Here is a 25,151-nt window from a genome sequence, read left to right as displayed (position 1 = left end):
GTCCAGTTTCGTGCGTATGTCATCAAACATTTAGAATAATTTGTAACTTATTTTTTAACACTTAAAAATATTTTTCAGCTACCCCAACACAGAATATTTTTTTATATTTCTTTTAAAGTCGATACATGTGCTTTACCCACCTTCATTTAAGGTTGTTGGGATTATTTTGAAGTTGAAATTGACTAACCACACTCGACATGTATATTTCATATATTATTTCTTTTCTTTTTTCCTTTTTTCTTATCTCATTACATTTTCCTATTTTTTGTTCTTTTTTTATTCTCTTTCTTTATACTTTGTTCACTGTTTACAAAGTTGGTCTCAACAAAAGTACACGATTAAAATAAGTTGACATTGCTTTAAAGAAGAAATGAATAGTAAAAAAGCTCATTATCTTATATTTTGAAAAAGAAGACACTGCTGAAATTACATTGTTTTGCCTAAAACGATTTTGATATGGCTAAAATTAATAGAATTTTACGAAATTCTTGTTTTGAAAGGTTAGGGTTCGAGAGAAAAAATGTAAGAAGAAAATATTTGAATAAAATACACATTATAGATTAAGAAGAAACACATACTTAAAATAGATAAATTAACAATTAAAAATGTCTCTTTGGAAGAGGTTGGTTTTCCAATTCCACACATTTAAAAGGGGTGTATTCATGTTCTTTTAATAGGTATCTATAAGAAACTCAAAGCAGATCAAGATAGAGCTCTAACTACTAATCTAATATTTTATGTTATACATGTAATAAATTAGCGCATCTCTATCTATAATTAATAGTAATAATGTAACAACCATTTAACTAATATCAACAAAATAAAAGTGCCTATAAAGGGTAAGGCTATCAAATTGAGGGTGATAATTATAATCAAAATTAATATAGATGGAAAAAAATCTCAAATATATCGGAACTTTGATCGAAATTACTGTTACGATATCGAACTTTATGAGGACTTTTTACCGCTGCATTATTTAATAGTGTATTTTAAAAGTATATATGTAACATATGGACATCATAAATATTGCATCATTTATAAATATTAATGTATCCACATGAGCATATATATACCTTTAAAATAACTTTTAAAAAGTACACAAGTAAAAAGTCCTTCATAAATTTTGATATCGTAACAACAATTTCGATCAAAAGTGAAATATTTTCAGACCCTTTTCTCTTACTAAAATATTTCAAAATTAGAGATGTCGCAAATATTCTAACATTCATCTTTTCAACCTTTATTCAATAGTAACGTGGGAGTGGAGCTAAACTTTAAATCTCTGTTCAGCACTCTGATTTGTTTTTCATTTGAAATTTCAGGGACTCCATTTTTTTTTTGAAGAATATTTTTGATCTTGGACAAAGTAAAATCTATTTCAACCCTAGACAAAGTTATTAAATCAAAATAAAAAAATTCCAACAAGAAGAAATCGATGGTGCACTGGGATATGCTTCAAAATCTTTTTCAATTCATCAAATTTTATTTGAAGAATATTTTTCAAACCTTTCAACAAAAATCTATTTGAGCTTGAAATATGCAATCTCATTGCAATTAATTTTGAAGCTCGATGGTTGTAGAATTCTTAACAACAAAAACTCAGTTTGAATGCGAAATTTTCAATCGATTGTAGACTCACTTTAAAGCTTGAAAGTTTACTTATCAACGGTGAGAGTATTTTCAATACCTTTTACCAACAAATCCATTTGAGTTTGAATTTTTTGATTCAATTGCGGACTCACTTTTAAGCTTGAAGTTTTCTCCGTCAATGACAGTAGTTTTTTAACCCCTTTCAACAACAACGAATTGACATGAGACTCGTATTTTTTCATTGGAAGGACATGCCATTTATTGAGTTCTTGTTTTGGTAAAATTTGGAGGACTGAAAATGAAGATGAATCGAAAGACAGATTTGAGGGTATTTTTGTTTGGTATAAAATTTGAACGAGTTTTTATTAATCCGACTGGATCTTTGATTTTGGGTAAAATTTAAGTAAATATTGGAACCTGGTATCTCAATAGTTACACACATACCATTTTCAATAGTTGGGCATATGTTTGTCCTTTTTCCCTACTTTTTACAAGTCCATCTAGACAGGCCATTAATTGTCTAGCCCTAAATCCAGAAAAACTCTTCCCATCCATATTATGTCAAAAATTCTTTAGGTGTATTACACGACCTAAAAGAGCATGTAAATATACCAAAGGCCATAGGACACAGCAGGTAAAAAAAGCTAATGAATGGTGGGTGCCCCAAGTATAATAATATAATATAATATAATAATACAAGGCAAAGAACCATGTTGACACAACAAACATGGTTTGCTGGGGAGGGGTTTATTTCTAGACTACACATCTTCGAACCCAACTGTGGGCTCTGATAAAAATATAAATATAAGACGATACACAATAGGGACTATCAAGGAAATGCTGGAAACCTTGAGGCACACAATGGCAATCTCTAAGCATTATAGCTATCGCGTAGACTGGCCATGGACTCCTTAGGGCAGTGTACTCAACACTGTAAAAGATATTCACAGAGTAATGCTACATTTCCTTTGAGATCAGGCTGCACAATACAAAATTGTGACATCTGCTTCCACCTAAATGCATCATCTTAGCTGCAAAACTCAACCTCCTGTGAACATAAATATTCATTATAATACAGCCGTTGGTAATAATATTCTCAATTGTAGAATAAAGACAGGCACAAGCATGCCGCTCAACAAAAGATGCATAGGCCTAGCCATTGTGTAAAGCCCCTTTCAAGTAAACTGCAACTTTAATACTCCAAATCACAGATGATGCCTAAGCCCAACTTCTAGAATGCTTATAGGAAAAATTACTTAAATGGGTATCTTTATATAAATAATTACAGATTTTAGCAATCTTTTTATTTATTAGCATTTAAAGAATACTATGATAAATGCACAATATGTATTAATAATGAATTATGTATGCAATATATATGTACTATAATTGTTTAAAATATATTGTGCTTGTTTAGTGAGAAATTTGCACATTATATTAAAATGTGTGATAAAATATGACAAATATATTATTCATCAATAAAGCTTTTATTGTATGTGTTTTATAAGTTGTTCCCCGTAATATGTATTAAAACTGTATTATAGATGTATTAAAAGTGATTAAATGAAAAAAAAATGGTATCACTATAAATGGTAAATATTTTCTTAGTATGGTATATTTATGCAAGTTTCTCATGTTTATATGCTCGACCACAAACCCACCAAACCGATAGGGTTGCAAGATTATCGGTGATGATAGAGCTATTCCTGGACCAACTTAATAAATTCTGCTATTCAAAGAAAAGAAGAAACCTTCAGGCTTGTTTTTCCACATCCACTCCTGAGCAGCTTGAATTCCCTGTGAAGAGTAAGAAGATGAGGTGATATGGCCGTCAAATGCACCACAAGAAGTTCATCACACATTATACTTACTGATAGTCCTCAATTTATTCATTCGAGAACTACAGCGTAACCAGTACATTACAAAATAATTGAGGATCCTTTGATCAATCAACTCATTCCTTACTGTTACTTCAGATAATGCATTACACAGGCTACATAGTTATACCATATATGTTGGCGATAAAATGAACACCATATAAAAATCAATATCAATAAAGATTTTTTGGCGAATAAAAGGACAAAAAACGTTTAAAATCTAGCAAAAAGTTGGATGGCACGTAAAGCAGGACACAACAAATGGCCCTTCTGGCTCAATTGAAGCTTACAGGTTTCTTCGACCACTAATAGAGTGAAGGTTGCACCAAAATGCCTTCTTCACAAAAAAAAAAAAGGCCCGTGAGAAAGCAGATTGGGGGTTGAGGAAACAGACATTGGCGATGCCAGCCACTATTTTGCTAATTCAACTTAAAGCTATAAAGTCGACTCTTATCGGGCTAAAGAAAAAACAGAAACCTAATAGAGACAAAGAGCACTTGGACCCGGAGAAAACACATACCAATAGAACAGACAATTTTCATCTTTTCCCTTCTCAGCTATTGGTTGTGCTGAGGGGGAGAAATATGGACTCAGGTATTTGTCAAGTACTGTGGCACGGGACTGTAGAAGCCATGCCAGGGAGAATCTCTCATCTTCAGCACAAAGGGGTAATGCAGAAGGCAGGTATCAGCAGAATACAAGCACACAGATGATTTCATTACCAAACACTAAGTTTAAGATATTTCTATATTTCTTAGATACTTCACAAGGAGTCAAATGGAAGAGACAAGATGGCAATATATCGAGGATAGAAACTAGACTATTTTCGTTTACTAACAACTTCTTTCCAGGGCACTTGGATGTCACGATCCTTTGGAGGAAACTAGTTTTTCTTCAATCACCCGTAAGTGATTGTTAAAAACTATATATTTTTTTGAGAATTAATATTGTTCATAAGCTTGTTTAAAAACTAAATTTAAAGATTCAGGTGGATAACAGAATTTAAATATTGGCTGGTGACAAGTCATTCAAAAAAATATTGACAATGGTAACAGTTTGTGTATTAATCTTCAGCACTAAAGGCTGGGTCCCATATTTACATCATGGAACTACAGACAGTTGCGTGTACTTAAAACAAAACTAAACTAGCTAATTACTTGTCTACTTTTGAATTGACACATTAAGAAAACAATAACTGGCATAGTGAGTTTACCATTCTACCTCTATTAATTATGAAGTGGATGAATTAAAAACTTGAAATATTCAAGAAGTTCTACCTTTTTCAAAATAATCAATTGAGGGTATAATAGGTAAAATATTGTTGTCCTTTCTTGATTTGTCAAAATGGACAAGTAATTACGAAAAACTAAAAAAGGAAAAGTGGACAACTAACTAGGGACAGAGGGGGTACGAGTTATCAAAATCAGGAATATGGTACGAATGGTTGGAGCGCAGAAGGAATTTAATCAGGAAGTCATGTTGTGGTTTTGTCATTCAATGTGTTTGGCCTCGGAGCGGTGTGGCAATCTTCTCAGAAAATGGAATTTCAAAGATCATCTGCCAAACTCTACAAAGTAAATACAAACATCAATGTGGAAATGGGAGATCATTTTGGATAGATAACTGGCTTGGAGAGGGGTCTTTAAAGATTCTGTGCCCTGATATCTTCAGTTTAAGCTAACAACAGGATGCAACAGTAAATCAAATAGGGGCCCATCAGAATCAGAACTTGAACAGGATTGAGAGATAGAGTTGATGAGTTTATTTCTTCTCTGGAGCATTCAAAGGGTTTGAGGAACAAGAGGACAAATTAATCATCTTTTGATGATTTTATCCATACTGTTCAACAAGCTGCATTGTGGCCTTGACACATAAATGGAAAGTCAAAATTACATACCATGTAGCTCATTTTGTTTAGCTAATTGCTAAGAAGCCTGCCTGACTGGAGAAAAATTAACGAGAAGGGGAGGGGCATTCAGTTATGCTCAAAATGGCATCTCTAGAAGAGTAAAAAAGTAACAGATCTGTTTATTCACCGAGCAATCGCTAACCAGCGTTGGCAGCTTTTCTTAAACATGAAAGTTATCAGATGAACAATTCCTAGTCTGACTAGTAAATTACTGGCATGTTGGAGAAACTTGGGCAGAGGTACCAGGCAGAAGAACAAATGGAAAACAAATACCTGCTTGCATTTGGTGGACTATTAGGAAGGAAAGAAATGCAAGATGTATTGAAGATTACTCAAGTTTCATTCAGAAAATCAAGTTGAACTCTTACTTTTTCATTATGTGTAAAGAAGGCTTCATAGAATGTTCTGAGTCTATTTTATAAGTTTAAGAATCTTCGTAAAATTCTCGTAAGTAGCACCAAGGTATACACTGAATTTTGATTCACTTTGTTCTGTGAATATGGCAACTAGCACTGCCTTCATTCTGAATTCTACAGTACTTGTAACTTTCATTTATTTAAAAAAGACGTGACTTAGCAGTTGATACTGTACATCACAAGATATAAATCCTACATCGCCATCTTGGCATATATATTTACTGTGAAGAGAGCCATATTTTCTACAGTTGAGGCAAGAGTTGAATGATCTACAAAGATTCAAAAAACATAAGATCAGAACAATGAGAAGCATAATGTTACCTGAATCGGTTGTTGACCTGTCATTCCAACTGGGTACTGGAAAATCAAAAACATATAATAAGAATTCCACTGAAATCCAAGTCCTATAATGAAAAACGGTTATATAGTAAATACTAACCATTGTAGCTTGAGAAGCTTGTTGTGATAGTTGAGGAGGGCGGACCTGCGTTGGGATATATGTTGGAAGCTGACTCCGAGGCTGTGCTTGCATTTCAGGAACTTGTTGGGAAGGAAACCCCTGGGGTTGAGCCTGATTATGAGACTGTTGGACTGACAGTTTTTGCTGTTGTTGTTCATATGATATCAGCTCCTCCGGCTTTTCCCACTAAATTTCAAAAGCAACGATTAATACTTAGTAGGTGGCCTAAAAGTATATAACTCAACCAACTGGCACTATATAGTAGATGTTTACCCTGCTTTCTCCAGTAGTACTGCTGTAATAGTACTTGAATCCATCAGGAGATGTGTGCTCTGTCCAATTACATTTCACCAGACTTGTAGTCTGGTTCATTCCAGATGTAGCAGGAAGTGCATCTGCTTTTGGTTGGACAGCAGTGGCACTAGGTGCAGGTTGTTGAACAAGCCCAGGCCATGCAGACTGCAGGACAGTATACATTGTCAACAGCTAACCCCAATGTGCACAGTAACATTTACTCTTAATACTCGAATATTATTGACATATTTATACTTATGGCAAGGAAACACAATGTGCACAGTAACAGGACAGTATACATTGTCAACAGCTAACCTCAATGTGCACATAACATCTACTCTTAATACTCGAATACTACTTATGGCAAGGAAACACAGACTGAGCCCCCAACTAGAACTGGCTGAAACAGAACATATTTTGAACCAAAGAACACACAAATTTAAAAAGGAACAATGGCAAGTAAATACCATATATCATTCCAACCCACGGGAAATTATTTTAAAAAGGAAAAAATTGAGAATCTCAAAAACCTATGTTATAAGAAATTCTATTGTGAAAATATTCTCAAGTGTACCTGTTGTTTAGCATCTTGTGTGCCCTGCTGGACTGCTGAGTTTTGGCTAGATGGTTGCATGAGCTGCAATTGTTGCTGAAGCTGAGTAAAGGTTTGCTGCGATGATTGAAAACTCGCCTGCAGAGTTTGGGTCTGTTGAGACAACATCTGTGCTAGTTGCGAAGGTGGCTGTTGAAGATGTTGGACCGACTGCTGCTGGAAAGGCTGCTGGTTTGCATTTGCAGATGCAGCATGTATTTGCATGTTGTTACTTAAGGGTGTATGTCCAATGACAGGTGTCATATTGCGCTGCACCTGGGGCTGAGAAACAGTTGATTGCCCAGTCAAACCAAGTGACTGCTGCGACAGCGCTCCCTGACGGAAAGGACTTTGACCAGCAGAGTGGGACATTTGTACTTGATTTCTCTGCCCAAACAAAGCATTTGATGTTGGTCCCTGTGACATAGGTGTTGATGCTGGAGGCTGAAACTGCACGGAAGATGGTATATGCTGTGGTGACTGAAGTGGCTTTTGTAGTGAAGAAATTTGTTGGCCAACAGTGGGGAATTGTTGAGCAGACTTGCCAATAGAAGACACAACTTAGCACAAAAACAACGAACAAAAACCATTCTTAAGATTGAAATAACATTAAGCAAGTTTCTATAAACACACACCAGTTGCGGTGTAGGAGCAGAAGAAGCTGCAATTCCTGTAAGCATCCCATTTCCAGTGCCATTAACACTCCTGAAGGAGCCACCCTAAAAGTTTGTGCAGGCAGCATTAAAACAACACACCATTTCTACACATGTACAAAGTGTACTTTATATACATAATATAGAAAAACAGTCTTTAGGATATACAATCAACAATTACTCAATCAAGAATTAGTCGAGGTCGATTTCTTCTGGAAAATGAATTTAAGTAAGTTGAAATCAGTAATCACACACAAAGTAGTCCAATTAAGTATTATGATACAGCTAAAGGTCACAACCATACACATGCTCTTCTACTTGAATTATGCCTAGCAATAAAGTTGATGCCACTTTAGCTCGCAGTTTGCTATTAGAAGTTCAGAAATATCATTCAGATTAGATCATCTAAACACAAATTGTGTAGAGAAAAACACTCTAAATTAGGCTCTAAAAACACACAATCCTAGAGGAATCAAGCAAAAATTTGAACAGGGAACCCTAAAACCTGATGAGAGGAGATAAGAACACAATCATAGAGACATGATCATTTTATGTCTCTGTTCTACTAAATAGTATGCTTCCAAAAAGACGTAGTATCAGATAAAATTATAAAGAAAAATCTTTGAATTTAAGAGTAACATGTGTTTTAAAAATGTATGAGTAGTTAAGTGTTTGAATGCTACAAGGACAGGTAATAAATAAAATTCTCTCATTAACAAAAACAGAAATCACCCAAAGAAGTTTGACCCAGAATGCAACAAGAAAACATGTTCTGCAGATAAATCCAGGAATATATTACAGGTCTAAGAATTGGTTCTAGTTATATGACTAAAGCATGTAGCACATGGGTGCAGCATCATTTTTGGAGGGTTGAGCAACATAGACCATCTCAGCGGAGGTAAGAAAAAACACTAGGTGACTTCTTCCCATCTGTATTGGTGGGAGGTAGCAGATACCTGGTGGAATAATCGAGGTGAGTGAAAGTTGGCCCAGACATAACCGTCATTACAAAAATGACCACAGCATGTATTCATAATGATACTCAATCTAGTTTCCTAGGAAAGGGTAGGTAATAGATGGTGTAGGCCATTTGCAGTAGTCCATACCTGATGTGTCTCTGTAATTCCAACCTAGCTAGACATTTTCGCAGGTACAAATATATGTCAAAGAACTGACTTTCTTACCTCTACAACAACTGACCACCAACACATGCAACAATTGACCACCAATGCTAAAATTGACCACCAACATACTTAGAGGAAGTACATTACCAAGTAACCCCCGAGCTATATATAATATATAGCTTTAGAATTCATTTCATATGAAAGCTTTTGAACCAAAAGGACAAGCACGCACTTACATCAACACAGTGCATGATGGCAATTAAATAAACAATGCAACTTTCCCCTCATAAACAGTTAATCTAACGGCAACAGAGGATTCAACATGTTTTCCTTACCAAAGCAGAAGGCACTGTGGTATCAGTGGATCTAGGAGGAAATTGATTTCCAAAACCATGCATCCCTTGGTTGGAAACTGGCCTGAAACCTTCAGGGCTCATAGGACGCCAAGCATTAGGACCAACTTGTCCTTGCACAGGCTCGCCAATATTAGGTGGTGGTCTACATACCAGAGAAAAAACAAAGAGTCTGAGTTCTATATTGAGGAAAACCTCAGTAGCAAATGAAAAAACTTAACTAATACCTAATCCCAGGTGTTGGGAAGCGAGGTCCAACACCAGGTCCACCAAAAGCTGGCCCACCACCTCTGGAAGGAGTGAGAGAGTGATAAAGCAAACTATAACTAATAAGCAGAACAACTAATGTACTGGTCAAAGCAAAGCCAACTCAGAACATCTTTGCTTTTATTAAAATAAAGAACATTGGTATCTCATTAAATACCTAGGTTGTTCTCCAGGTTTAGGTCTCTTGGGGTCAGCAAACCGAACAGTTAAAGGTTGATCGCACCCCTGGAATTGTAAAGGCAATTACAAATTGATAAAAGGGCTTAATAATGGTATCAAACAAGACAACTACTAAGATCACAACCTTACCCTCATTGTATAATTTCCACTCAGAGAGTTTATAGCAGCCATTGCCATATCTCTATTAGAATATTTGACGAATCCACAACCTTCAATGTAGTTATAGTTAAATTAGCAAGGGTGAATATAAACTACCAACAATAAACCCCAAGACTTCATCCTTGAATTATTGTTGTTAATGTTCAGCATCCTTTGGTGCAAGTAATCAAGTACTTAACAGGAACTCATTAAGAGGCTGCTTGATAGGATGGATAAGAATAGTGTTAAATATGGTGTATTAGTAATGCTTGAATCAGTTATGCTGAAATTATTTCTTATACCGTGTTTGATTTGGTGTATTAAAAATAACATGTATTGCATAATTTCTACAGAAAGAAATATTTGTTTAAGAAAATACCCTCCATAAAATATGATGGAATGGATTTGACTAGGGGTGTCATATGGGCGGGTTGGGTTGAAATTGAAATATTATAATGGATTGAAGAAATCGGGTTGAGTCTTAACCCGCCCAAGTTCACTTCGGACTCAAATGGGTTAAAAAATGGGTTGGGTCTTGACCCGCCCAATTTGAACCGATTAATCTCAATAATTTAACATATTGATAATTAACTTCTATAATCACAATTTGAATTTTCGCTCAAAAATTTTTTGCTCAAAAAGTAACAAATGGATAGATAGATCCTAAAAGATGCTAAACAGATAATAATCCATACCTTCAATATAGGAACATACCTTAATAAAAAAATTTAAAACGGATTGAAATTGGAGATTGAATTGGGCTCTCAATTGAAAATTCTCTTCAAATGGGTGAAGCTTGAACGTATTGAGATTGAACCCAATTCAAATTATCTTGAGTCCAACTCATAAAATTCTGGGCTGGTTACATATGTTTGGGTTCATTTTTGACACCCCCAGGTTTGACAAAGGTTTTGAGGTGCAACTGTCTTTCATCAGGCTAATATATGCATAAACCCACAACATTACCAATACCATGGAGTTCCATGTATTACTTATACATACCTTTATTCCAAATAGAACTAATGCTTCATTAGTTATGCATAGGTTGAAAAAGTGTACCAAACATTGTACAAAGCTAATGCATGCATTATTTTTTCGAATGCACTCTACTAAACGACCTCTAAGAGAACAAAGGAGGACTATAGAAAAGCTAAGATTATATTTTTCCCTCAGCAAGAAAACATCTACTTTTTCTTTTTAAACTATTAAATTAGTGAAAACAATAGTGTGTACTTCCTAGTGATATCTAAGAGAATATTGAAAAATGAAGTGTGAACTGTGAAGACAAGTGTTAATAACAATAGGGGGTGTCAAATGGGCGGGTAGTGTTGAAATTGGAGATACTAAAATGGGTTAAGACAGAAATTGGGTTGGGTCTTGACCCGCCCAAGTTTACTTTGGGCTCAAATGGATTGGGTTCAAAAGGGCTAGAAACAGGTTGAGTCTTGACCAGCCCAATTTGACCTGATTAATTTAAAATAAGTAATAAATGGATAGATAAATCCTAAAAGTTGCTAAAGAGATAATAATTCTTAACTTTAATATTGGAACATATCTTAGTAAGGAGTTTTAAAACGGATTGAAATTGGAGATTAAATTGGGCTCAATTGAGGATTCTCTTAAAATGAGTTAGGCTTGAATGAGTTGAGATTGAACCCAATTCAAATTATCTTGAGCCCAACCCTTAAAATTCTGGGCGGGTTACCTCTGTTTGGGTTATTTTTGACACCCCCACATAACAATTTGGCTCCAAAGACCATAATGTATTGTTCAAGATAAAATAAAAAATATATTGGACATCTAAGAAAGGATGAGCCTATAGGTAAGTTTATAGCTAAAGCATCAATGGAATAGTTCAACAATAGTTTATAAGTCATAAGTTTGCTTCAACCTGAGATATGGAGATTCTGCCTTTAGGCACTAACAGGGAAAAGAAACTGGGTCTCATCATATAGCAAAAGCACAGGATAAGGTGCACATTCATACAGAATAAAAAAGGAATCAATAACACAAACCACGACTTTGCTTCATATCATCACGCATGAGATAGACATCTTCCACACGACCATATGGTAAAAATATCTGAAAGAATTGAAAAGAAATATTTAGTAGCTGTTTTTCAATAAAATATGAAAAGCATACAACAAAAGCGAATCATTCGGAAAATTTGTCAGCAATTCATATTCCATGCCAAATAGGTTGAAAATAACAAGCTATGTACAGTGTGGTTGTGGTGTCACATTCACATGTCATGATGCAGCTATATGTGCTCACCCACTTGAAAAGTTTTTCAGCACCTCGCTGGCAAGCTACTATAATCAATCAATGAAGACAGATGTACATATATGCATGTTTTGAAATTTTAGTTGGGTTTATAGATACAAGGCACAAGCTTTGACCTGTTGAGGCCGTCACATGCTATGCGCGTAGATAGACAGCTATCTATGCAAAAGATAAAATTCCAAACTGAAAAAATAGAACATGTGAAAAGAAAAAAATATCTTGGTAATGCATTTACATACTTCTTCAACTTCCTTCTCTGTAGCTTGTTTGTTCAATGACCCAACAAATAACTTGTATTCAACTGCACCTATCGATGGGGAAGAACAGAAAATGAGTAACAAACTAACAAGCATAAAGTCCCTTTCAACCAAGTCACACGAAGTACTATCTGAACTAAAATGTTGAGGTACTTGGTAAAAGAATGTAAAAATTACCAAGGCGTTCACGTTCACCATCTGCATACCTAACTTGAATAGGACCAATTCCCTGGTTAAATACACAGATGAATTAAGAACTAAAAAATGAGCCAAACAATTTTCCAGTATCTCAGCAGTAGAATTTACCCCAGGCAAAGTATATTGATTGTGCAATGCTCTTATAGCTCTATCAGCTTCAGCTGAAGTACCATACTTAATAAAACAACATCCTGCAGAAGTCAAGTTTATATCCTGATATTATCAGATTCCACAAAGCTTCACTAGCAAGTACACACCCGCAAAGAAGAGTACAGCATTCAGCAGCATGATACATAGCAAGTAAACAGAATGGACTTTAAGGGATAGCAAAGGGGTAATAAGTCATTAATATAAAGATGAAAAGTCCACGACAACATATCATATATTTTTCTGATACGCAGAAGTAATAGTATAGTTTTAAAGCCCACAAAGTGTCGCATGAACACATATATGATATTCATTCCATCAACAGTGAAGCATACACGCTGCTTGTTTAAGTTAGCCAAGCACACCACCCAAACAGGTAAAAATCTCTGACAGCAGACATAAGATCCAACCAAGGTCACCTACTTCATTAACCCCCATATAAAATCATTTGAAGCCCCATTAGATTTACAATGTTTGATTATTCCAAGACAAAATTATGATAGTTATCAGCCTCTTCGTCTCAACCTTTCCTCGGTCACTGATAACTGAACTGAGTTGCTGAACTGAGACTTCTCAGAATGCCATTTTAGACAGTCAGGTTGAAGATAAATGTAACTAAATCAAAGAACTGAGGGAACAATATATTCTGCAATTGTAACACCGATCCAGCATTCTTTTTCATTCAGTTAATTAATCACACAAAGACTAAACTGTAGAAGAGGAGAAGCATGCACCCATTATCCTCCCAAACGTTTGAGGAGTTAATATAACCAAATACATTCTATAGAAAGTGAGCAGCGAGCACTATTGATTAACTACAGCATAGAAGCTAGTAATTTTCTTTGTATCTCAGAACATGCACTTCATAAAATCATAAAGATAAAAGTAAAAAATAAGAGCACTTAAAGTTGCAACAAAAACAACAAGTATCATCTCAGAAACAAAATTAATAACTAAGGTGGAGAAATAGAGGAAATCTTGCAACTTAGAACATCATTAGAAAATTTTAAGTTCCATAGCACAAAACTTAATATAAATCAAAATACTCTAAGTGGGTGTTCTTCCACTTAATCAGACAACACGAATGGGGCTTAACCATACACCACCTTTCGTGTATGTAGAAAATTCAAAGATTGCATAAATCAGAACAAGTTATGCAACTTATAACTGAAAACATTCAATCAGATATCATTATAGCCTGACGAAGATAGATTAACAAACACCTACAAAGAAGTGAATGAAGGCCAGAAATGGGGAAATGCATCAAGCCCAAGAAGCAGACAATCAAAATAACTTAAAGATGCAAAGCACAAAACAGAAACCAAAGTGAGAACCCCGTCACTGAAAATCAGTAACCTGACTCACTAGCGAATTAACTCAGCAGCACAACATTAACTGTAATACCTTTAGAATAAAAAACTTGTACTTCCCTGATTTTAGCCCAGTGACAGGCATCAAACATCTTTCATATCACTATTACTCTTTTTCTGACACAGTTTCTACAGATCCTAGAAACTTAAGTGGTGAAACTGTTTTCATTCCATGCAGTGTTGACCAACCATGTCATTCATGCAACTGCTCAGTCAAATTTTTAACTCTAGCCACCTTTTGTGGCATAATGGTGACATATGGCTAAATTAAAATATAGAAATTCTCAAGGTCCAAATCATACACTCACTACCTACCATGTGTATAAAGCAGATACTTATTATGATGGTCCCCTGCAGACAAAATAATATGTTGTTTGATAGAGCTCAATAAAGTCATGAGCAAAATAATTTGTTGTTTTATGGGATGCATATGAAGCTCAATAAACACACCTGCTATGCACCCCATGGGTTTTGGTAATGGAAAAGCATCACAGGGACGCGCAATTAATATACACAATCAACCACCGCAGAAGAATGAAGCCAACCATATATAATCTAATATATCTTATGAGGGAAATTGTTAAAGCAGCCTGCATTGATGATGAACTTCATCAAGAAAATTACACATCCATATCCATTAATGTACACAAATATTATATTGACCATGCCACTACACAGCAAAAGCAGTGCGCACAACCCTGTTTGTTCTACAAGGGTGTCACAACCCTGTTTGTTCTATAAGAGTGTCACATCCTGTAATGGAACAAAATCTAGAATTTACATAATGTGGCATAAGATGCACATGCCTTTGTTAATGAACAACTACCATTACTTCTGACAATTGTTATTGATCAGAAGCCAAAACTCAAAATCAACCACACCAAGAGCCAAGAGGATCACATAAATTAATAATTAAATTAAAACACCTTCCAGTGCATTATCATAAGAACCTCATCCACCCATGAACATCATCGAACAAACATTAAGAAGCATTCAATGAAGAGCTCACTCGTATTGGGGTAAATAATGCAAGATAATTCACAAGGCCCCTATCAGCACAAGCAATAAATTGAAGATGGAATATTAATATCCTAAACATCACATTCATCGTGGTATATGTTTGAAAAATCCTGGGGATACATTCAAATACACGATATTGCACCAAAAAAAAAAAGAGAAAATGGCAATGTCATGTCATCCAGGCATCTACCAAATACCAACCAGACACACTCATTCATCATGCACCGTATGTTGCAAATGATAAGCATACGGACGTATCGAGGAACTATTAACTAAAGGAGGGTGTGGCTTCAAAATCGACCATACATACGCATTCAACTGAACAGGAGATGAATGGAGAAGAATAAATGTCTAAATACACATAGCACTTCAGAATGATTTCACTAACAACTCAAATCAGCATCTAGCAGCCATGTCAGTCTCAGCACTCTGATTAAAAAGATACTCTATTTATTTGTTCAGTTGTTTGTTGTCATACACCAACCACTGTGATAAGATAAGCTTCAGATGAGATCTAGGAAAGCCTCAATAAGTTAATCATTCTCCGAAAATGAAAAGTAGATGATATTAGACTGTTAATTAATACGACAATTTACCAAGGAAATAGTTTGCAATTCATCCCTCGCTTCTAAAGAGATATGCTAAACATCCAGCTGGACACACCATTTCTATTTGATGATCCAACTTTACATCCACAAAAGAAATCCACAATTGGATTACTATAGAGTCAAGCCCGCATCAACATGATGAATTTCCACATCTACAACAACTGAGTAAATCATATCACTACTCCAATGGAATAGAAGTTGGGCACATCACAAGGTAATAATCCAAATGTCAATCATTTCAAGTGATGTACATCCAGAGATTCCACAAAGTAAACACAGAAAACAGTTGCGCTCACATAACCTAATACAATAATCATACTCTAATTTCTCCAACTGACGCTTATTCTACAAAACAAGACTTTTCTTCAATATTGTCTACTTCCACAGGAAGGTTGATTCACAAGTTTTATTCTCGTCTTCTCTTTGGTTGACTGGATGAACCCAAAAGACAGTTGCAATCAATACCAGGCATCCAGACAATTGTGGAAAACTAACTGACATCAAACATGATCTTATACTGCTCCTTCAGCCCTCAAAGGTCCTGAAAAGAGACATGTAGATCCAACGCAAATCTAAAAAAAAAATCTAGCAATACATACCTTGTTGTTGCCCAGTTCTCTTATCTTTAATGAAAGCAACCTCGAGTACTCGTCCTTGTTCCTCAAACAAAGGTCGGATCTGACATCAAACAAGAACGATCAGCTAATTGGACTAAGAGATAAGGAAGAATACCAAACACATTTTGAAATGATACAGTTTGAATAAAAAGAGAAGATCGGATGGCAGCATTCTTGGCAAACAATATGCATTGAAGTGTAGAAGTTAATAGGAAGCATATCCAGTGAAAATGAACTTCCTAGAGCATACAGGTCAAGGCAAGCAAAATCATAGTGGCATACCATCGCTCAGAAAATGTTCATCTCAACTACTTTCTGTTAAGAGAAATCAACATCAAATGCAAGTTATCAATCAATCCGAATACCAACATATTACATGTCCGTTCGCAATATAGTTTATTCTTCCCTCTTTGGCATGATATCAAGATCAATAGTGACACAGAGAACTAAGTACATGCCAATAAGGATATAAAATACGGCAAAGAAGAGAGGGCATGATCAGGAAATCTAGGAAGCAAATATAGTAGGAACCAGAACACAAAATACTAGTGTCACCTATTATGAGTACAAATAACAAGGAGGAAAAAAAAGACAAATGACAAGTTTAAAGAATAACAAGGACTTACATCTTCTTCAGTTGCCGTTCTTGGGACAGATCCAACAAAAAGTTTGGCAAAACCAGCCTCGTCAACTTGTTCTGAATGAATATGGATAACAATGAATACACTAAAAATAATATTTAAAAACAGAAAAACAAGCAGAGAAAAATTAAGGACCTATCGCGTGTTAATTATATACTAAGACGAATGTCACAAAACTCCCCTAACTGAACAAAAGATCTGCATTACATTGACCAAGCAATATGCAACTGCCTTGTAGTCAACAAATTTCATACATATACATTGAAAGAAAAACATTGGACCAAAAGTATCTTTCAAAAGTATGTTTACAAGTAATTGCTACATTATATACACAGGATTTCCAGTCAAAAGAACCATGATGCTAGACATTTTGATCTAGGAAGTACATAAGAGACATCCAAACAGAATAATACAACTTAGAATACTCTTCAGGCTCGATGTGCACATATAACTATAGGACAAAGGCGGGGATAAAAAAGTTGTACATGTTAGCCAAGGCAAGGGAGAAGATGACACGTGACCTGGACCAAGTTAAGTGCATGAAGGATGAGGACATCAAAGTACTGGAAGAAACACTCATTAGACAGAGATGATGGACATCAAAGTACTAGAGGACGAAACACTCATTAGACAAAGATGACAGTCATACTCCCATAAACTCTTGAATTAGGGGGGTGGCAAAGACAATTGTGCTGGGGGATCTGGATCACTCCAAGAGGAGTCGCGATTTTGGGTAATGTAGGTGTATAGAGGTGGTGGAGGTCACGGGTGGTATTTGTAGGATGTGTAGGGGAAAAGCATTCAATCCTAATGAGATCCCGCTGATATTTTGGAAGTGTCTAGGCAGGGCAGGTATGGAGTGGCTGACTAGGTTGTTTGATGTCGTTTCCGGACAACGAGATTCCAAAAAATGGCGGTGGCATACAACGATACAAGAACAAGGGAGACATTCAGAGTTGCAACAATTATAGATGTATCAAGTTGTTGAATCACACTATGAAGATTTGGGAGAGGGAGGTGGAGCTTAGTGTAAGTATAAGTGTGTCTTTTTCCAAACACAAATTCAAATTCATGTCAGAGCGCTCAACTACAGAAGGCATTCATCTAGTATGGAGAATAGTGGACCATTATAGGGAGAGAAGAGGGACTTATATATGGTGTTCATCGATCTAGAAAAGGCATACGACAAAGTCTCATGAGAGGTTCTATAGAGATGCTTGGAGGCTAGAGGTGTGCTTGTTGCATATACTAGGGCAATCAAGGACATGTAAAATGAAGCCCCAACCAGGGTAAAGATAGTGGGAGGAGACTCGAAGCACTTTCTCGTTGTGATGGGGTTGCACCAAAGGTCGACTTTAAGCCCTATTTTTATTTGCCTTCGCAACGGGAGTTAACTCTAAGTTAGACGTATGGAGAAAAACCCTAGATTTTAATGGAACATCAAAACAAAATATATGAAGTTCAAAATCAGTGACGCAATGCATGAGGCTAACATAGAAGTGAATATTAATACACAAGTCATCCAAAAGAGGTAGCTCCAAGTATCTTGGGTTTAATATCCAAGGAAATACGAGATAAACGAGGTTGTCACTCACCATATGGATACACAGTGATTGAAGTGGGAGCTACCATCCGAAGTCATGTGTGTTAAGAAGGTGTCACCAAAACATAAATGCAAGTTCTACAAGGTGGTGGTTAGATCAGCTATGTTATACGTGGCGGAGTGTTGGCCAGTCAAAAACCCTCACATTCAAAAGATAGGTTGAAGAAATGAGGATGTTACGATGGATATGTGATATACTAGAAGTTTAGGATTAGAAATGAGGAAATTCGAGACAAATTGGAGTGACTTTAGTAGAAGATAAGATGCAAAAAGCAAGGCTGAGATTATTTGAACATGTGAAGAGGATATACGGATGCCCCTGTGTGGAGGTGTGACACGTTTGCTATGGATGGTTTTATGAGAGGTAGAGATAGACCGAAAAAGCATTGGGGAAAGTAGACATCACATGACACAACTTTAGCTTATGGAGGACATGACCTAAGATAAGAGGGTGAGAACGACACGAATTAGATAGAAGGCTAATAGGAAACAGCGTGTTGTCTTATTGCCCGTTCATACTAATAGTCGTAGTACGCTCATGTAGTTTTTCGTCCTTTTATTTCTATTACTATCGGTTGATTCTTTGTACCTCGATTATCATATTGTTAAATTGTAGTTCATATTTTATTACTATCTATTGTTTCAGTTATTATTTACTGTTTCTTGTACGTTTGTTACTTCTTTTTTTGGACTGTTGTATTAATCATTTAACCATTTGATTACGTTTGTTTTATCTTGTCTTGAGTGTAATACTAGCTAGTAAGTATACATCACAACCTCAGCCTTAGGGTACGAGGTTAAATAAAATGGATATTCTTCTTTTAGCGACTAAAATCAAAATTGCACATAGTAGCCAAAGGATTGTGCTTGAAAGTAAAAAACTCTTTGCGTGTTCAAATGTATCCTTCCATCAAATTTACACAAAATCACATACGATTCATGGGGAGATAAAGAAATAGAGTGAACCAAGTACATGTGTCTTACCTTTCAAGGAAGGGGAAAAAATGACATTATATATATAACATATTTAAATAGAAAATAAGCAAATCCGATTTTGAGTGGATTTAAAATGAAATCGAATTAAGAAATAGAATTTTAGGGATAAGGAATAAATTAAATAAACAAACAAACCATGGATAAATCCAAGCGATCTTTTAGCAGGCGTTTGCCCTCGATTTGATCGGGGGATCGAATTGATTATAGAAACATGAGTTTAATTATTCAATTTATTAGTGAACAAGGAAAAATATTATCAAGACACGTGAATAGATTGACCTTGAGACAACAATGATTAATTACTCTTGCTATAAAACAAGCTCGTACTTTATCTTTGTTACCTTTTCTCAATAATGAGAAACAATTTGAGACAACCGAGTCAACCGCTAGAACTACTTGTTTTAAAGCCCGAAATAAATAGGCTTACTTTTTCTTCACTTGAATCATAATTACAAGAATCTAGATTCATCTGTTCCAACTATAAATAATCCACATTCAACTTACCAATAAAAAAAGAAGATAAAACAAAAATGAGGATAAACTTTAGGTATACCTGGAGAAGGGTAACCCCGTTTTTGCCCTGAAAGAGGCCCCGAAAAAGGACGAGGCGGTGGCGGCATCTGGTAACCTAAATGCAACCTTCCAGACTCAACCCCACCACCAGTAGCAGCAGTATCACTAGGGTGCTGAGTAGGGCTATTAAAGGCCCGGTGGTAACGGGGGCCACGGTATACATCCTGACTTTGACGATGATGATGTTGAGGGTTCCCAGAATCATCAGAAAAAGTTCTAGGAGATGGAGGACCCCTTGAATGCTTGTATTGAAATGGGCCTGAGTTGTACCTCTCTCCTTTGTGTCTATCCATGGAAAATTGGATTTACGAATACAGGTATTCTTGAGGATTATAGAGAAAAAGGGTCCGAGAATTGGGGACTCATAAACCCTAGAGTTGTTTGTGCTAAACTTATGCTGAACGAAGAAGCTATGTATGTACTTTGGGTTTAGTCGATGACGGAAGTGATATCTGTGATTCGATTATCGAGCATACAATGTACCTTCTCCTTTCCATAAAAGAGGTCGCTTGGGATTGTTATTAAAAATTGTTTATTTTTAGAGGTTTAAAAAAAATAATTTATATTTAATTAATTTATTTAAAAAAATGTTTTAACATGACCATATAAATATAATTAAAAATATGGTAATATGTATATGTATATATATGGCAGAGATACTTTGATTTAGAAAAAAAGAAAACTAATTTTCTATTTCTGTTTTTTATTTTCTTTCCGAGAGTAAAATTTTAGCTTTTTTCCAATCGCAAAAAATTGTTTCTGCCTTAATTTTTTTTATTAATTTATCAAGAAAAGAGTTTTTATTTTCTCAAAATAAGTATATAAGCTTTTAGTTTATTCTCAATAACACAAAAATTATCTCGGCTTCCAATTAAATGTAATTTTACTGATTGGTCAAACACCCTAGCTTTGCAAAAAAAATATATATTTTTTCTCAAAGTAAGTATATAAATTTTTAACTTAATTTTCAATAACAGAAAAATTGTCTCCGCTTCCGAATAAATGTAATTTTACTGATTGTCCAAACACTTTGATTTTTCAAACAAAAAACATATTTTTTCCCCTCAAAATAAGTTTTTTTAGCCTAACAATGACGGTGACAAGCTTTTTAGGGCGTCCTCAACCTATAACACCAAATTTAATGTATTATACCAAATTTTAGACTATAACGAAATATTTTATTTATTTTCTTTTCTCTCTTTCTTCAATATTATATAATTATATTTATTGCATTTATGTTTTCTTATTTCATAAATAATTTTTTTCTTCTATTTTCACATATTTACCCTATAATTCATAATATTTTCTTATAGTTATTTAAACAATTTACATTGCTAGCCTTTCATGGGTGATACCTTAAGAAGAACATTTTCAACGGTTTGAAATACCATGTCTCCTAACTTATGATCCGCATACTTTTTTTGTCTACTCCAATCGCTAGAAATTTAGCTTGAATATTCCTTACCTTATCTTGAGCATCTTCCACTAGATCTACCCCCAATGATTTCACATCTCTAGCCTCAAACCATCCTGTTAGTGATCTATTTCTCATCCCATATAATGCCTATCAATGTTGGAGTAGTGTAACGACCTGTTTAGTCGTTTTAAGCAGCCGATTTTATTTCTGGAAAAACAGGCTGGGACGACGGAACCCACGACGGAACGTCATGGGCACGACGGACCGTCGAGGGTGTCTCGTCCTAAAACACTTAGAAATTCTGAAATTTGGGTGCTGAAATCGACTCTCTGAACTTTGTAACGAAATGACAGGACGAACCGTCACAGGCGTGACGGACCGTCACAGACCCTTGGTGGAAATTTGGGTCTCTGAACTTTGCGACGACCTGCAGGACGGACCGTCGCAGGCGCGACGGCCCGTCACAGGTTGCGCAATCCCAGTCTGGGTCGGATTTCTTGATACGTTTTAAGGGACGTTTTTGACTATTCTTGCCCTAATTATAAAGTTAGTGGGTTAATGTTAATAAGTCTAATTACCTGGGGGTTAAAAGAGGTAACCTTAAGTTAATTAGTGGGGCATTATTGTCATCTTTTATTCTTAATTATATGTTAATTAGGGTAAAAGAAAGAGGGTTGGAATAAGAAAAATAAGAAGGAACAAAGAGAGAGAGAAAAAGAAAGAGAACGAGTAGAGAGAGAGAGAGAGACGAAGAGGATAGCAAGGATTCTGAGAAGATAGCTTGTTGATCGCAATTCTTCGGTGGAGGTAAGTTATGGTTTTCATGCTATTCGTAGTAAACTCTTAATAGCGAATGATATGTGTTAGTAGTATTGTAAACCTTCTATATGCTTAATTGTATGCTTGCATGAATGATGTGATTGTGTAAATGTGAATAAATAAGCATGATGAAGCTATTGAATCCCAAATCTTGAAAAGAAACCCTAATCTACTTTGTTAATGATGATGTCTTGGTATAAAAAAAGGCTTGATGAATGAAAGTAGTGAGATTAGGGGATCGGGTGCCACGTTCCGGTACCAGGATAGAATATGGATCGGGTGTCACGTTCCGACACCAGGATAGAATATGGATCGGGTGCCACGTTTCGGTACCAGGATAGTATATGAGGATCGGAGTGTCACGTTCCGACACCAGGATAGAATATGGATCGGGTGCCACGTTCCGGTACCAGGATAGAATATGGATCGGGTGCCACGTTCCGGTACCAGGATAGTATATGAGGATCGGAGTGTCACGTACCGACACGAGGGGAATAAAGATAAAGAATCTTGAAAGATGTTAATATATTCAATCTAATGAACCTAATTCCCAAATGAGTATGATGAGGAGGCGTGAGTCCTCATTGATGAGCTTGGTGTTGTAACCAAGGGCTATGGTAATTGCAAATGCTGCATGCTAAGGATATTAGTTGATTTTATGATATTATCTAATATATACTGTTTTCTATTTTGAGTTGGCCGATGATATCTACTCAGTACTCGTGTTTTGTACTGACCCCTACTTTTATGTTTTCTTCTTGTTTATTTGTGGAGTGCAGCATACGTGCCGTCGCCTTCGACTCAACAGTAATTCAAGCCAGTCTTACTACACCGGAAATTCAGGGTGAGCTAATGCTTCTAGCTTAGACTGGATCTTCTTCTTCAAGTCTTGATGCCTTGAACTTCCGGCATGGACTAGCTTCTTATGTATTTTTAGCTTTTAGAATACTCTTAGTTTAGTAATTTGATTATAGATGTTCTTGTGATGATGACTTCCAGATTTAGGGGATAATAATAGTTATTGATTTTATTAATGAGTTTAAGTCTTCCGCATTACTTTATGTTGATAGTACATTGAAATGTTAAGGTTTAGATTTGGTTGGTTCGCTCACACAAGAGGGTAAGTGTGGGTGCCAGTCACGGCCCGGATTTGGGTCGTGACAAGTAGTAACTATTATTATGGGAGAACTCACACAAAAGTAAGAACTTATCACAATAATCAATCATAGATGCCTTTAACATGTCCTCTAACACTTGGATAGTCCTCTCCGATTGCTAATCTGTTTGCCGATGAAAAGCGGTGCTAAAAGTGAGTTGTGTCCCCAATTCATCATGTAATTTTCTCCAAAGCATAGATGTAAACTGCGTACTACGATCTGAGATAATAGAAAGGGGCACGTCATACAACCTCATTATCTCTTTCACATACACCTTAGTAAATAGTTTCACATTATAATATATTCTTATCGGAATAAAGTAGGCTGACTTAGTCAATCTATAGATCACTACCCAAATAGAATCAAACTTTTCCAAAGTCTTGGGAAGACCAACCACAAAATCCATGGCTATCCTTTCCCACTTACATTCCGTGGTTGGCATTCTTTGAAGCAAACCTATAGTCCTTTGATGTTCTTACTTCACTTGTTGACAATTTTGACACTTAGCCACAAACTACTATATCCTTTTCTATGTCTGGACACTAATAAATTATCTTCAAGTCTCGATACATCTTGGTCACACCCGAATGAATAGTGTATCGCGAACCATGAGATTTTGCCAACAATTTCTAAATTAAGTCATCTACTCTAGGTACACAAATTCTTCCTTTAAAATTGAGCACACCCTCCACATCAATAGTGGTCTCTTGTGTCTTACCAATCACACTATTCTTCTTAAGTTCGCTCAAATTTTCATCCTTACATGTGTTGGCCTTGATCTCTTCAATGACTTTGGCTCTAACTTAACACTACAACAAAAATAATTTTTAGCAGCATTAAATATTGACATTAATAAAGAGTGCTAAAGTCTTTATCGGCATTAGTTAAGTGTCATTAGAACCAATATTGGTAAAGGCTTTAGGAATATATACAAAGAGTGACTATTGCCGCTAAAAATACATATTTAGTGGCAATTAAGAATTAATTAATTGCTAATGATCAACTTTGTTGTAGTGTTAATGCTAACTAACACCCCACCTTTCTCTGAGATGCCCAATTGCATGAATTTAGACTCCAAGGTATGAATTTCCCTAGCCAAAGGTCGCTTCGCTATACTCAAGCAAGCTAAAATATTTACACTTACCACCCTTCGACTCAAAGCGTCTGCCACTACATTAGCCTTACCCGGATGGTATTAAATGGTCACATCATAATCCTTGAGCAACTCCACTACCTTCGATGTCTCATATTCAGGATCCTTTTGTGTGAACCCATGTTGCAACCTGTGATGATTATTAAACACCTCATACTTTACACCATAGAGGTAATGCCGCCAAATATTAAGAGCAAACACTACAGTTGCTAGCTCCAACCCATGTGTTAGATAATTCCTCTCATACACCTTCAATTGACGCGTGACATAAGCTATAACATTCTTATCTTGCATCAGCATAACACCCAAACCAGAATGTGAAGCATCATAATAAACAATAAAATCCTTACTTTTAACCAGTAATGCTAGAATAGGTGTGATGGTCAAGAGAGTCTTGAGATTTCGGAAGCTCTCCTCACATTTTTCAGTCCACTAAAAT

General features: G+C 35.8%; 1 protein-coding gene across 1 annotated transcript; it reads right to left on the bottom strand.

Annotated features, from left to right (window-relative positions):
- Window positions 1-2,225: 2,225 nt before the first annotated feature.
- LOC101267262 (flowering time control protein FCA) lies at window positions 2,226-20,705 on the bottom strand. Its single transcript, XM_010320798.4, has 18 exons — window positions 20,147-20,705; window positions 16,980-17,050; window positions 16,336-16,414; window positions 12,700-12,782; window positions 12,571-12,622; window positions 12,376-12,443; window positions 11,869-11,935; window positions 9,845-9,924; window positions 9,693-9,760; window positions 9,496-9,558; window positions 9,251-9,413; window positions 7,774-7,857; window positions 7,121-7,678; window positions 6,526-6,711; window positions 6,232-6,438; window positions 6,114-6,149; window positions 3,342-3,387; window positions 2,226-2,638 (listed from the first exon to the last, which is right to left on the bottom strand). The coding sequence occupies exons 1-18, from the start codon at window positions 20,457-20,459 to the stop codon at window positions 2,631-2,633; spliced, it is 2,232 nt and encodes a 743-aa protein (XP_010319100.2). The 5' UTR covers window positions 20,460-20,705; the 3' UTR covers window positions 2,226-2,630.
- Window positions 20,706-25,151: the final 4,446 nt, after the last annotated feature.

The sequence above is a fragment of the Solanum lycopersicum genome, chromosome 1 (genome assembly GCF_036512215.1).
Source record: "Solanum lycopersicum chromosome 1, SLM_r2.1".
NCBI classification, from domain to species: Eukaryota; Viridiplantae; Streptophyta; class Magnoliopsida; order Solanales; family Solanaceae; genus Solanum; species Solanum lycopersicum.
The sequence above is the reverse complement of the archived record's forward strand: the minus strand, read 5'-3'. Positions and strand labels throughout refer to the sequence as shown.

What these genes read in the sequence shown, in the direction of transcription:
- LOC101267262 (XM_010320798.4), bottom strand. Translation starts at nt 20,459, where the DNA reads ATGGATAGACACAAAGGAGAGAGGTACAACTCAGGCCCATTTCAATAC. An exon ending in GAACGGCAACTGAAGAAGAT is followed by an intron (nt 16,415 to 16,979) that starts GTAAGTCCTTGT and finishes GTTTGATGTCAG; the next exon opens with ATCCGACCTTTGTTTGAGGA. An exon ending in CACAAGATGCTAAACAACAG is followed by an intron (nt 6,712 to 7,120) that starts GTACACTTGAGA and finishes ACTGTCCTGCAG; the next exon opens with TCTGCATGGCCTGGGCTTGT.